The following is a 15,568-nucleotide window of genomic DNA, read 5'->3' as shown; positions in this document are numbered from 1 at the left end:
GAAAAGAGCAACGGAAATAGGACTGAACCCCCACCCTGTCCCCAAAGTGTTCCTGTAACATCATGCCCTCATTGTTAAGCCGTTCAAACAGATCAAAACATCATGTTGAACAAAAGAGAACAGCAGAAGGGTTTCTCTTATGTAACAGCCCGTGCCAAATGTGGAAGTCTATACCTATAGTAAGTGTACTATTCATACATGTGTGTCTGCTTTCAACTACGGCTCTGAGGTTAGGTGAGCGCAAACTTAGGCTAGTCTGTGTGTTTGAATGAGTTTCTGTCATTTCACATGAGATTTCATTCCTGTACTCCATGTGTTTGTGAGTGGGGGTTGTGTGTCAGACAAGGCCCACATGTCTGAGAGAGAAAAAGACTGCACTCAGGCTGTCAAGCGTCAAGTGACAAGCATCAAAACGAGAGATGCCAGTACCTACAGAACAGAGCATGTGTCATCGTCCCCCCCCGGCCTATGGTCCAGCTAAAAAAAAACAAATATGTAGGGTATGTAGCCACAGCTGGGGGAAATTATTATTTTGGGGTCAGAGTTGCCTGTGGCCTGCTCTGCCCACTCTCTCTCCTCTCTCTCTCTCTCTTTCTCTCTCTTTCTCTCTCTCACACACACACACACAGACACACCACACACACATTGTATCTATCAACTGATGTTATTCTTGTTTTCAAGGATTGATATAGATTATCATTGCTGCATTTGAAGGTAAATGAATGATTTCTGTATACTGATGGAAACACTGAAGAGTTTGTACAGTATATACAGTAAATGTGTGTAGACATATCTAAATGAATGGTGCCCCCTCTAATACAACATTCAGCTAAGAAAAAGCACCCATAGAGTCCAAAACTATTTTGGTCAAGGTCTATTAGTCATGTTTGGGAAATAAAAGTGCTTATGAAGCAAGAGGCTAATAGGGGTTATAATAGGGTGTCACTTACAGTCAACCCTACGTGCCCAAAATATCTGTTTATCACAAGTGGTAAAGAGAACTTCACATTCAATTGCATGCATGCATACACACTCACACTACTCCCAAGTGCACACGCAACACTCTGCAGTGGCAACACTCTGCTGCAGTGCCCAAAGTGCAGACTTGCAGCATGGCAGGGTTCACCTAAGGCTGGAGTTCATGAGCCCTCATTAGTGTGAATGTACTGTACAGGATGTATGAGTATGATAAACCCTGCTCTCAAGGGCTCCAGGGCTCCAGGTGTCGGAGTAACTGTGTTCATTATTGTCTAAAGCATTGTCTAAATGAAAACAATATAGGAGACCAGAGTGTGTGGAAAGAAATGCCACCCAGTCCTCAATGTGTTCCCATGATGGTAGGCTTGCTTCCACTGATGAGGGTCCACAAGCCCCAGCCATAGCTGAGACACACAGAGAGAAGCAGTGTCTAGGCTGGAAGGGAAAACAAATGATCCTTTTGCGTGATAAAGTTGGTATGTTGAAAACACAGAGCTGCTACACCACCTGGTGAAGAAATTGTGTACTACAGTGGAGCTATATTAAGCAGAGAGACAGCACTGATGAAGTCGCAATAGGAGACCAGGCTAGCCCACAGAGTGCCCAGTTCCGGGTTAATGTGTAGAGAGGGTCCCAAATATAGCACATCCGCATTCTGACTTGGTTTCCCCGCCCTTCAGACAGGTTCAATGTATTGTAATTGGTAGTGGGGGTGTAGTGGAAAACTTCTTTCCATCTTTAGTGTTCAAGCTTATACCCAATCTTTTATTGTAGGTAATGCCTCCCTGAGCACTGGAATTGAGTTGTATTATCATGCCACTGCATGTCAGGTATACTGTATCCATGTTTTGTCTACATCTACTGCTGGTGAAAATATGTTTGAATTGCATCTCCATGAAGAAAAAATGAATAGGTAATTGATTCTCACAATATGCACCTATTGGCCAATTACCTGCTTGACTGGGTCTTGGCTCACTCTCAAAGCTGCGTACCACGATCCATCAGAGTCCGTGGGGGCATTTGTTGTCTCCCTAGGTAGCGTTAGAGGCATATGATCCAGCATATGTTTGGAGGTAACGGTTGTTAAACCACGCTTAGTCTCCAGCAGAGAAACATATGCAGATGACATTATAGGTTTAAGAGTTACGTTTCAACAGGATCATTACTGAATGCGTCCACGCTCTATCGCTAACCCATTGCAATTGAGCCACATCCCTTTCTACGATTTTGTCAAATGGTTTACTCACTTATTTATCAGCAAACACCATCAATGCATTTCTGCATTTAAAAGCTGAAATGCATTTCTGAATGTCAAATATTCAATGTTTTGTGAGTAGTCGCATCATTCTGTAGGTCCTGTAAAATTGATGAATAAGGCTCTTATAAAAATTACTAAAAATTACTAAATTACTTTTCTTTCACACAACTTTTAGTAATTCATTACCATGGATAAGCGATGGGGATCAAATCAGATGATCAATATTGCCCCCTCATGGTATTTTGAAAGAATTTCCACAACACATTTTGGTAATATCCCAGCCAAAAAGTCCAGTGTCCAGAAGGAAGGAGGTCAAGGTAATGTCAAAAACATATATTTATTGTAACCAAGGATGCTGCTTTCCCTGAGAACAAGTTACAAAATAATCTCTACAAAATGTAGATTAGTCACATTCATATTTTCAGACAGTGCAGTTAGCAGCTATATTCACAGTATTCTAAATTAATTAAGGCATAAAACATGTACCTGTAGCTTGACACAAAATACACATTTTAAACATTTTCATTTCAGCTTGTTCTTAAAAGGAAAAAAACAAGGGAAGCTTTAAGCTACTGTTTTAAGCTACATACAGCATTTCATTAAAACAGGCTCAGGTCATAATCTTCTCATGGATACCCACTGTGTTTTTTCGTGCTCTATCGCTCTATGGCTTTCTCTGTCATGACCAAAGCCCTTTACCATAGTTACTGTACCATGTCACAAAGGTGCACAATAATAAGCTGTTCTCACTATGCAGCAGCTTATCTCCTACAGGGACCTGAGAACAGGTTCAAGTTTGACAAACAATATTTTTGCATATCCAACTCTCTTTGATCATGGGATGTCTTCCTTTAACATTGTGTGCCTTGTTGTGTCTGCCCTTTGGATTTAGCTTCCTAAAACAACACACATACTGATGTTTAGATAGATAGTAAATATGTTGGTATGTTGGTCTTTAGAGAGGACCAGACTAGTTTCATTACAGCATGAAGTGCTAAACCCACATTCCTTCACAGGTGTATTATCCCACATCCTGGGCTGCTGTGCGTAACCAGGGGAAACGTTCTTTTTCAGATCCTCTGTCTCACATTTTTGTGACATCCATTGAGTCTTGAATGTCAATCACCTCAAATCCGGGGTTGTCAATGCCGTGCTTCTTGTGATGGTCGTTGTAATGATTGTGGTTGTTGCAGTTGAGTTGGCCTACGTCTGTTTGAAAGCAATAGGCACAATGTGGTGCACTCACTGGCACAGTTTTAGAGAAGTTGGAGAAGTCCACTCTGTATTTGCCATGCTTGGTGCGGGAGATGATGGGCAGGAAGCTGTATCCCCACTGGATCTCCTCGGGGATGAAGGAGGTCCGGACCTGACAAGCTGAGCTGGTGGACTCAGCCGTCCCATCCAGGAACACCACCAGCTCAAAGTCCTGCTGCTGTAGGGTGTCTGCCGACATTTCGTAAAACGGGCTGTCATTGTCAATGACATGGTATAGCATCAGTGGACAGACAAAGAACAGGTTATCCTTGCCAGCGTCCACTACGAAGTTAATCCCGACCTGGTCGAGAATCATAGTTTCACCGTCTGGCATGACTGTTGTCCTCAGCAGCTTGCCATAGATTTGGCTCCCAACGAGCAGGGTCTTGCGCAAGTTGGCCACTCTGATCAGCAGGCACAGACTGCCCTTCTTCAGGCATATGACTGCTGTATCACTGAAGGTCACTGTCTTTGCCCTCTTCTTGGGTAGGGAGATCTTGGCCAGGATAACCCCACACATGAAGCAATTAATGAAGACTCCAATGAGGGACTGAATGATGATGAGGACCACAGTACCAGTGCAGTGCCCAGTGGGTGCCCGTCCACCATATCCAATTGTAGTTTGGGTCTCCAGGGAGTACAGGAAAGCTGTGGTGAGCCCATTAACATTGTCTATGCATCGAACGTGTCCCTCGGTGATGTTCTGTCCAATCAGATCTCCGTTGCTCTTGGCAATCCAGTACCAAAGCAGGCTGAAGACGAACCAGCTGCCTGTGAAGGAGGCAATGAAGAGGAGAATGACGAAACGCCAGCGGATCTCTACAAACGTGGTCCAGAAGTCCAGCAGGAAGGCTAAGTGGTTGTGGTATTCAATGTTGCCAAATTCAATGTTACAGCGGCCATCTTTGGTTACCAGTCGGGAGCGGTGGGTCCTGCGCTCTGCCAGGTGGTCATGGAAGTGTCTCTGGATGAACTGGAACATCCTGGAGCTTTGGGAACAGAACAGTAACACAGATATTAGGCTAGGTTAAAATTAAATGGAGGAACGCCATATACTAAACAACTACCAGACAAAGTATGGTTTTTTTGGTTACAATAATGTAAGTCAATAGTGTATGTGAAAGGTTAAGACCTTTAGATATAGCCAATAACCTATTTAAACTCCCCAAAACATCCTCCTCAAAGAGAAAATCTATTTTCCTCCTATAAATGTTTTGCTAGCTCTGATATTTTTTGACAAGACAGATGCAATGCATTTATAGATCTTTGATATGCCATTCAACATTGTTTGCAACAAGACATACTCAATTCAACTTAGAGCTCTGAGATCTATTGTATCTAAGAAGAGGATTCTTTTCAATTTAGTTTTTAAGTGCCACTTGATAAAAGTTAAATAAGATATTTTGTAGATACACTCCAAACATCATCGGTACATTTGTGTCCTTAAGAGTTCCACTCTTATGTAATTGGCCAACACTAATCCCTGACAGCCGTTCCACTGAGGGAAAACCAGACAAAAGTTATGTCCTTGCACTTTACGATCTTAAATAGCTATGGCAACCCTTTCATAAGTAACTGTTTAACATAGGTCACTGGCCCTCTAATAAAACCAATGAGGTAACACAATCTCTGCTATCAAACAACAGCTATTCTTTTTTACACCTAGAAAAACTAACACTACCACGGTCCTATTCAGCTCACACAAAGAAAACATCTCTATTGTTTTAAAAAACCCACAATACTTCCAATAAAATAATAAATAAATAACTCTCACACCTCAGTTCCATTTGAACAACACTGAATATGTAAAAACACTTTACATACCTGCTAAGTGAAACCATGGGCCAAACTTCAGACAAGATCAGTTTGGGAACTCTTAACTCCTTTCTCCTAGCAAGTTGCCATGAAGGCGTTGCAAAGATTTTAATCCACAGTGAAATTTCCTAATCCCAGCCACATGCCATGGTGTATACTGGCCTCATACAGACAGACAGAGAAGCAGGCCAGAATGTTCCAACTGTGCGTAACTTTTTTAGCCTCATTATACGCCCATCAACACCCCACCACACTCTCCTGCCCCCAGTCCAGCCACTCACATCATTCCTACTCAGGGTGTCATGGATGCCTCTCGGTCTCCCTGACATGGTGGCCCATTGGACAAGAGAATGGTCTCTACACGAACACACATGAAGACTCAAGTTCAGGAGTGGAATATTCTGGATTCCATGGCTGCACAGTTAGCCAGAAAGCGCACAATACTGTTGTGCAGGCAGAAGGTGCACCTATTGAGGGGGACAACGTGACTAGTGCAGCACCCATGCTGTTTTTGTTTTCCACCCTGAGAACATTTGGGCTTTGCGTCAGGCCGGACAAAGAAATCCTTGAATTGCGTTTCTCCTTTCTTTTCCCTGGTCCTCAACCTCCCCTCCCCCTCAAAACTTCAGCCTGTTTAGCATTTGCATTAGAATGAAGTGCTGCAGTGGTAGAGACCTTCAAACTAGTTTGAAAAGTAGAAATTTCCTATCAGTGGACTATTATTGTCATTCAATTTGTTCACTATTCTCTTTTTACAATAGGATGAGAAGGAGGTTTCAGTGCTTGCAATGGAGCAGTCCCTCCAAAGAGAGCCTAGCATGCTGACCCTTGGCAGGAGACACATTAGTTGCATGTAAATCAGGGGGACTAGAGAATTAAGTCACATGACTTTCAAGGTGAAACCATTAGTATCAACTGACCAAGAGGTACCGGGAAAGGACATGACACATTCATGGCTATTCCTTTCAGTTGTTGTTCAAATGCTGCAGACTCCATTAGAAAGGGTGTCATTGGTTTCAGGGACTGTTTCAATCTGACCCTGTTTCCTCTTTCCTATGATGGTAGCTCTACCATACTGAAAAAAACATACTAAGCGCATCTTTATGCAGAACATCAAAAATGAAAGTTAATGAGTAGAAAGGAAACAGGAAAGCATAGTTGTAATGAGAAAACCCTCATTATTTACTCATCCTGCTGTAACTTCACCACTTCCTTTGACTAAAGTCTTCAGTTTGCCCTAGATAATGTTTTTGCTTAATTTTGTGTCACATTTTTATCTAAGATAATTTGATTATCTATGTTATGTAGATACTTGCTAGTCCTTGTTGGTTTGCTTAAAAGGTTGGTGTGTTGCTTTTGTCTCAGACAGGTTCAAGATCATGTCAAACAGTACTGTATAACTAATACAATTCAAGTTTGACATATGGTTGACTGTGTTGGAAAGATTTGATCTTTTTCTCTATTTTAATGACAGATTACATGGTTTATATTATTGATGATATCAAATACAGTTGTGCTACTTGTCATAGGTCAGTCATTTTATTCTGAAGGGAGCAACTATAACCATATTAATATTCAATTGATAAACTCTGATGAAGGTTTTTCTTTCATAGACTCCTTTAATCCAACTCTTACTGTAATGAACACAAGTAAACAAATGTCTGACACACTGTTTATTATTTATTACTATGCAATACCATAGGAACAAGGGGGGGAAATAAAAGGAAAAAACACAACTTAAAAAAAAGAACATTACCTACCCAAAAATGATACTAACTACTCAAATACATTTTCAGTTGTAGTAATAAGCTGCACGAGAACAGCCAGACAGTGCTACAACTAAAACAATACACTTACCTCCCCAAGATGAAGTGGTAGTAGGAGCAAAACTAGACAAGGTGTTCTGTCAGCTGCAACCTGCTGTAGCAATGAGACTGGGACACTGGATTTTAGAAACCTATATAGCTGATATTTACATATAAATGCCAACCCATCCTTGATAATGAAAAGCTGGGACACACCCACTTCTACAGTACATTTACCATCAACTCACTTTCCAAATGCACAATATATGATCGTGTGACTTAACAAATGAACAGTATATTTCTTTATTTAACCTTTATTTATACAGGGGAAACACACTGGGACCAAGGCCTCTTTTGCAGGTGCACCCTGTCCACAATATTTACACAATAACAAAACGACACATACAAAATACCATTCAAGAACTACAAACATTCAAAGTGAGTCACTCTTTTTTGATTCACAACCATACAAATTGTGGAAGAAAGGTTACCCTATGTCAGGTATATGCAGGTATAGTTTAGTCCAGCCACACCTTATTCAAAAATATAAAAAAAATATGTAATGTATGAGGATGTAAGTAAAGAAAAAATAAGTGAGAGAAATCAGTGAGAGAAAATGGGAAGTAAAACGTTTTTTTTTTTGTGGGAGGATGGGTTTTGTGGGGAGTTTTCATTGGGTGTGGAGGTGTGATTAAACCATGTTTTCTTTCACTGGAAATCTCTGCATTTCTGAGAAGTGCACATGCTGCAGTGTTCTTCTGTCCATTCACTCATTACGCAACAGTTTTGAGTTATCATGATTTGACAAATGCAATTTTTGCCAAAACTTGTTCAAGGAATAATACATAATTGTTATGTTATCTTGAATATCAAATGTGGCCTGGGTCAAAAACAGATTCCCTGTTTTTTCGTCCTCTCTATTTCTAACGCCTCATTGCCCACTTGCATTCCACCGCCTACCTAACTCAGAACTGATCAGGTGATTCTGCATCTATACTGGGCCAGATCTCTCTCAATCTCTCATTCCCCCTTATTCTGCAGATAGCGAGCCAATCCATGTGCTTTACACACACACACACACACACGCACGCACGCACGCACACACACACATTGAAGAGAGGGAATAATACTTCTGTCTAGGAGAGATAGAGGCAGGAAGAGATGTAGAGGTGGGAGTAGAGAGAGAGAGAGAGAGAGAGAGAGAGAGAGAGAGAGAGAGAGAGAGAGAGAGAAAGCCAGAAAGAAGCGGTAGAGCGGGGATGTGATATAAACAGGAGAGATGTCTACTGCTGGTAAATAGCCCTTGAGCTGGGTTAGTAGTTGAGAAATGCCCGGGTGCCACCATCGATGCTACTTCCTCTGGAACTTAAAGGTAAGAACCTTTCTGTGCAGATGAACTATGTGGTGCTTGAGGCACTCTTCTCTGCATTCACTATTATGATATAATGTGTGTGATAAACTGGTTGATTACTGTATTTTGTGATGTATTAATTTATTACATTGATATAGTGTATCTGGGATTTTGCACTAGACTGTATCACAACATAATTTAATGAAAATGTTGCCCAGAAATCAGAGAGGTAGATCTTCCAGTGTTTACCGGGCAACAGATTTATTTGAAGGACTAGGAAAGACAGAGAGTCCCTCTGTTTGTTTCGTGTTAGTGATATTTGACACTGCTTATTGGGTATAGAAACTTCAGTAATACTTTACAATAAGGATACCTTAATAAACATCAATTAATGCCATTGTAAACATGACTTAATGCATTCACAACACCTTGTACATGCTTAGTAAACTCTAGTTATCACATCAATAAAGTGTTCTTGCTTTACAATAAGGATCACAAAAACAGTTATTTGATAAAGATATAAAAGTTTACTTTTTAATTAATGATATATAGCCATTGATTCTTGACGAATATAACTTATAATGCAATTATAAACAATGTATAGCTTCAAAACATGGTTAAAACTATCATTTTGATCTCATGAATGGTCAGTCCTTGCATCTATAGCTCTGTCTATGAAATTGAAAGTGGTCACATTCTTCCAATCCCATCCCTCAGCTGTTTCCCAAAAAAGGTGGCGGGAAGTCTGCTTTGTTGTTGTTTGAATGACAGATTGCATCTTTAAGACCATTAAATACTATTTCAACTCTTTATTCATGTGAACAAATAGTATGTTTAAGTGTCTATATTAATAGTGTAGTAGACATATATTATAATGTGTTATGCTTTGTAAATGCATTACTAAACGGTTTATACACTCCTGCATTATTTCATGTTAATTATTGTAAAGTGTTACTGAAACTAAACCAATCCTCTATGGGATCTTACAGAGCGTCAGTGCTGCGACCTCCATCTAAACAATCAAAACAGATACTGATTGTTCTCCTATAGCAAAATCAAATAAAGATTCAAGATTCAAGATTCAAGATTCAAGATTCAAAGTGTTTATTATCATATGCACAGTAGAAAACATGTTTCCCTGTACAATGAAATTCTTGCTTTGCTGTCCGCAGAATGCCAACCAATGTAAAATGTACAATACTAAAAAATATACAATATATACTAAACAAAATGTACAAGATAACAACATTTAAGGCAGCATGTGATAATAAAAAAGCAACAATAATAATAATAAAACAGTGCAAATGTAAACAGTGCAATTATGCATGTGCAAACTGAAAATTTGACAGTCGGGTTCAGTTACATGAGGTAGTACAGTTATATGAGTTAGTCCATGATTATAATCTCCTATGTGTTGTAAAGCTTCTGTATTGTATAAGTACCCCCTGTACACACCAATCTAGCAGAGTTCTTCCAAATGTAAGATTACCTTTTATGTTCTCTATTTCTCTATTTCTCTCTCTTCTCTATTTCTCTATTTCTCTCTCGCCACCAAAGCTTAGAGTGACCTGCTGCACTCAGATTGTTCAATAAGCAATAGGTCATACAGTCACAGACCAGTTGTTTAAAAGATATGCGTGTTTTCATATGATTGTAGTTACCGGCTAAGTGTGTGTACATTGACACATCAGGCAATAGAAACCGGCAGAGTGTTGATGTCTTGATGTTCAGGAAGAAGTATTGCCTTCTTGATGGGTCACTGGGAGATGGTGAGGCAGATGATGATGATGACATCACTTTCCTCTTTTCTTTCCTATCCAGAAGCATTTAAACTTGAGAGCATTACACACACTCTCTCTCTCTCTCTCTCTCTCTCTTGCTTCTTGTGTATAGTTGTTGCCTAAGTTAGGTTGATTCTTGACAGTATGAGTCTGCAGCAAGTACACCCACCCACAGTATAATTTTTTTCAATATATATTTCTCATTCTAATCAGATGTGAAAGTACTATGGCCAGATCTAATCTTGTTGCAGCACTATCCAGACAGATGCCCTGTAACTGCATTATAGTTAAAGCACCCTCATTTGAAATGCCATAAATTCACTTTCCCTATCTAGAGGACAGCGCTTTTTCATCTAAACCCAATTGCTCAAACCTTGATGTAGACAATTGTTTAGAACCAAACAAAGAGCATTTGTTTTGAAATTCAAATTGTCTCAAAAGAGAACCTGAAATTCGATTATGGCTCAAATCATGAAATACAGATGTACATCTCGGGGGATGGAATACAGAAGGATATTAATGGTTACACCAATTGCCTCTAAGATAATGGTCCTGTTAAAATTAAAATGATTAAAATAAACAGAAAATTACAAATGGGCTCTGATGAGATCGGCCAGTGCCAACCCTCTGGAGGCTGGTGGAGGTTTGATATACCTAAAAATAGACTTAAGTGCACAACTGATACACCTCTGAATTGCACAACACACACAAAACGTATAACAAAAATACAATTGACAACTTTCAATGCATTTTCTCTCATAGCTTAACAGTGCCCACTGTGAGTCGCAACAGAGAGTGAACAGAGGGGAGATTCTGATGCTGATTCCTTTTGCTGAACAGCAGCCACGTCCTTCATTAACCTTCATTACATGCTATCTCAATGTAATGGCAGTAGTTATCTCATTACCCATTGAGATATTGCCAGAGGGTGAACTGTGACAATAACTCTCATGGTGCCAAGTTTGAGTTGTTTTGATTTGTTTGACTATCTGACCTGAAACGCTTGTTTAATTGCAGTCTAATTCTATAAAAAAATTACTTAGTGGTTAGTGAAATATTGTGTATGTTGTTGCAATACACAGGCACTTGTGAATTCAAACAGAATTAGTTTGAGGACATTTCAATAACACTGTCAGTATGTTGGTCCTATATGTATGTATGTACTTGCAAACCCCAAAAAACTGATCACCTTTGTTGGACTAGTATTTATTGCTGTCTTTGCGACCCTGCATTACACATGACTAGACACAGTAAATCTGTGGAGCCATCCGCACCACAAGGCAAAACCACTAAAACATATCAGTGACAGGGTGTAGTGCTGCTCATTTGACTTCTCTGTTGACACTAAAGACCTCTTAATCTCTGAGTGCTTAACGTAGATATGTGAACAGAGGCATTGAAGGCAAATTCTCTCACATAGATATTTTCAAATACATTATTTAGATCTTTCTTGGAAACCCCCCCCCCAGAAAATGTCAGTAATATGTGGCAGTTTCTACAAGATGATTTTATTTTTCATGACATATGTGAGTTTTGCCAAATGCTAGGCTAAACGCATCTGTTTGATTCAATCTTCTGCAGAGGCTCCTGGACAGAAACATCTCTCCAATGCGTTTCTCTCCTCCAACCGTGGGCTGTGTTGTGTAATGTTGCCAATAGGACTGAGTCATCAAGGCCGCTCTTCAGTGAACATCTACTCAAGGGAAATTTTAAAGGTGAACCCTGGGTCTGGGGTGGCAGGGGGCACCTGTTTTAGAGGCAAACTACCATGTAGGAGTGGTAAGGAATCACAGCCACACACAATTAGAATTACATACACTTTTGGTCTGCATGCAGAGAGGACAAAGCCACCCATGTTTAGAGGTGAAATTAATGCAAATAGGAAACCTTACTGCCCATCCTCTGTTCATTGAGATTGGGTTAGGGTTAGGGTTAGGGTTAGGGTTAGGGTTAGGGTTAGGCTTTTAGAACTCAGTGCCTCTGTACAGTATGTTCTTGGTACAACAGTAGCCTGCCTGCGCTTGCCTGTATTTCTTTGTCCCTTGCTCTGTATCACCATTTCTCTCTCCCTGCTTGGACCACAGCTCCTGTAGTTTATGAATTATGCCATGGAGATAGGAGTGCTTCCCAAAGAGGTTAGTGATTAATTGAAGGTCAGTGGTGATGAAAAAATAAATAAATAAATAAATAAATTTGTCTATCAGTATATTAGCTTCTAACCCAGCATGTCATCTCCATTCAGTCGAAGGGACTCCCTAAGCACATCACAGAGTCCCGGATCTCCACGGATCGTACACGTCTCATCTCCGAGACGAGCAAGAGGCTGAGGCAGCGCTACGTTCAGAAGGAGGGCAAGTGCAATGTCCACCACGGCAACGTCACCGAGACCTACCGCTACCTGAGCGACCTCTTCACCACTCTGGTAGACCTCGAATGGAGGTTCAGCCTCCTCATCTTCACCTTCGTCTACTGCCTCACATGGCTCTCTTTCGGCCTCCTGTGGTGGCTCATAGCGCTGGTCCGCGGCGACCTCGTCCACGGCCACGACAAAAACTGGACACCCTGCGTGGAGAATCTAGACAGCTTCGTCTCTGCTTTCCTGTTCTCCATTGAGACAGAGACCACCATAGGGTACGGCTATCGCGTCATCACCGATGCTTGCCCTGAAGGGATTGTCCTGCTCCTCATTCAAGCCATCCTGGGCTCAGTTGTTAACGCTATGATGGTGGGCTGCATGTTTGTCAAGATCGCGCAGCCCAAGAAGCGGGCAGAGACACTGGTGTTCTCCACCAGTGCGGTCATCTCCATGAGGGACGGCCAGCTGTGCCTGATGTTCAGGGTCGGAGACCTCCGGAACTCACACATCGTGGAGGCTTCCATCAGGGCCAAGCTGATCAAGTCCAAGCAGACCAAGGAAGGGGAGTTCATCCCGCTCAACCAGACGGACATCAACATTGGCTTTGACACGGGGGATGACAGGCTCTTCCTGGTGTCACCACTCATCATCTGCCACGAGATCAACAAGAGGAGCCCTTTCTGGGAGTGGAGCCGGGCCAAGATGGAGTCCGAGGAGTTTGAGATTGTGGTGATTCTGGAGGGTATGGTGGAGGCCACAGGTGGGTGCTATAAGACACTTGAGACACCTTTGAACTCTGAAGAGTGTTTTTATTTTGTTTGCAAAGGAGATATTGTTTTTGTTTAGTCTGAGAATTGCTCTCTGAAAGATTTCAGTTTGTTCATCTCCTTCTTTTTGCAGGTATGACTTGTCAGGCCCGGAGCTCTTATTTGGACACTGAAGTGCTGTGGGGTTACCGCTTCACCCCAGTCCTCTCCCTGGAGAAGGGCTTCTACGAGGTGGACTATAACAGCTTCCATGACATCTACCAGACCAACACCCCATGCTGCAGTGCCAAAGACCTGGCAGCGACCACAGCAAGGAAGAAACAGTTCAAACCAGGGCTGGTGTCATTACCAACTCCCAGACAGTCTGTGTCATCAGTGTGATGGCCTCTTTGTATGATGTCTATGTGTTTTGATGTAATTATCACATAATTCAGATGCTACGTGAATGAATGAAAAACTAAACCCCCTAACAATACGGTAAAGATATGGCATAATAGTATGTCACTCAAAGGTCAGTTGCAGGTCAGGGTAGAATCTGTGGGAAATCTGAAGTATCTCTTCAATACTCTCGAGCTATGTTTCCTCATGAGCTGTTCATTATCATTGACTTTAAGGATACCTGGGTGCAGTTCCAAGGTTGCAGCCTTATGCATGCCTCAGTCTCTTGAAGGGACACAATCAAAAGCTTGACCACAAATAATGATGAATAGATGAAGGTTGTTATAGGACCTCAAGAATGATGAAAAAGAGACAGTTGTTTGCTGCCTATCCTGTGAGCGATTGATTTCTGTTATTGAAGGATCCCATTTGTCAAGAGTGGAGGGCACTACACCTCATCCTACAGTTGGTAATGAAATCCACGGACAGAGTGAACAGGTATCATGTACTCAGCGTGGCCAGTGTTTGTGAAGAAACAGTGTGTTTGTGATTGATACAGTGTGTTTGTGATAGAAACAGTGTGTTTGTGATAGAAACAGTGTGTTTGTGATAGATAGATCTCAATTCATATCAGTTGAGCCTGTTATTGTGCTCATATAGAGTATTGGAAAGAGGAAGCATTGGTCTTCTTTTAGCTCTATACTTCAACAATTGCTATGAGGTTAAAGTATAGATTCTCAACTTCAATTCAATGTTTTATTTTTTTCAAATTGGTTTACCATTTCGAAAAAATCCATAGTCCTTATACATAGTTCTCCTATTTCTGGGCACCAAAGGTATTGGAAAATTGGCTTGACAAGAGTTTCTGCTTAGTCAGGTGTGTTCCGTCACATAATTTGTGCAGGCATAAGAGAGCTGTCAATGTCTAGTATTGATTCAAGGCTTTGCACTTGCCTTTGGAGTCTGCTATTGGTGTCTGTCAACATGAGGACCAAAGAGACGTCAATGAAAGTCAAGGAAGCCATTATGAGACTGAAATATCTGAAAAATCTTCTGATAGATACATAGCCAAAACCTTAGACTTACCAAAATTAACAGTTTGTAACATTAAAAAAGAAAGAAAGCACTGAGTAAAATAACAGCCTTCAATCCTAACCCATAATACAGCACTCACTACAGAGGCATTTCTCTTTGGTGATGAGGTCTATGCTTTTTACATTTTGAATTGTGTTTGAAATACCATCACTGGTATAGGCTGCGTAAGTGCAGTTAAAACAACAGAAGCCTATTGCCTCATATTCAATTTTGGATAAAATATTTTTCAAGTAACTGTATTAAAATGTGCAGTAAATGGAATGTGAATTCATATCAAAGTGTGAAAAACAATTCATAGCAATATAGGCAGAGGCTGTGATATGTGACACTGTATGTCTCCTTATGCTCCATGACTCTCTGCCCTCTCTGTTATGAATATGTTTAGACCCTGAGGCTTACATGTTCAGATCTAACACATTATAATAAGCTGCTTTAAGATACCAAAACACAGAAATAGGGTTTTACAGTAAAATCCTTCAAATTCACACAACCCCTTTCTGTCGGCTACACTGATAAATCGCTGAATAAATCCTCCTTTATAGAGTACATTTGTTACATAATATAATGCGCATACTGTACTGCTAAAATAGAACTGCTTAGTCATAAAGGCCTTGTGGGAAGGGGGGGAGGCAAATGGCCCATATCTTTAGCAGTCCAATGCCATGATCCTTTTCACATGCAGAATGCATTTGTTGATGTTGAGCATTATGTAAACCTTGTGTGATGCTTT

At 40.9% G+C, this 15,568-nt stretch overlaps 2 protein-coding genes across 2 annotated transcripts; one reads left to right on the top strand and one right to left on the bottom strand.

Moving 5' to 3' along the window:
* Window positions 1-2,740: 2,740 nt before the first annotated feature.
* On the bottom strand, window positions 2,741-4,472 carry kcnj1b (potassium inwardly rectifying channel subfamily J member 1b; the record flags this gene model as incomplete). Its single annotated transcript, XM_083688714.1, has 1 exon — window positions 2,741-4,472. The coding sequence occupies one exon, from the start codon at window positions 4,470-4,472 to the stop codon at window positions 3,321-3,323; it is 1,152 nt and encodes a 383-aa protein (XP_083544840.1). The 3' UTR covers window positions 2,741-3,320.
* Window positions 4,473-12,350: 7,878 nt separating this feature from the next.
* Window positions 12,351-13,746, top strand: LOC310801289 (G protein-activated inward rectifier potassium channel 4-like; the record flags this gene model as incomplete). Its single annotated transcript, XM_083665284.1, has 3 exons — window positions 12,351-12,377; window positions 12,485-13,358; window positions 13,499-13,746. 3 exons carry the CDS (start codon window positions 12,351-12,353, stop codon window positions 13,744-13,746), a joined length of 1,149 nt encoding a protein of 382 aa, XP_083521410.1.
* Between the last annotated feature and the right edge of the window lie 1,822 nt (window positions 13,747-15,568).

Source organism: Argentina silus (genome assembly GCF_951799395.1).
Source record: "Argentina silus genome assembly, chromosome: 2".
NCBI lineage: Eukaryota > Metazoa > Chordata > Actinopteri > Argentiniformes > Argentinidae > Argentina > Argentina silus.
The sequence above is the reverse complement of the archived record's forward strand: the minus strand, read 5'-3'. Positions and strand labels throughout refer to the sequence as shown.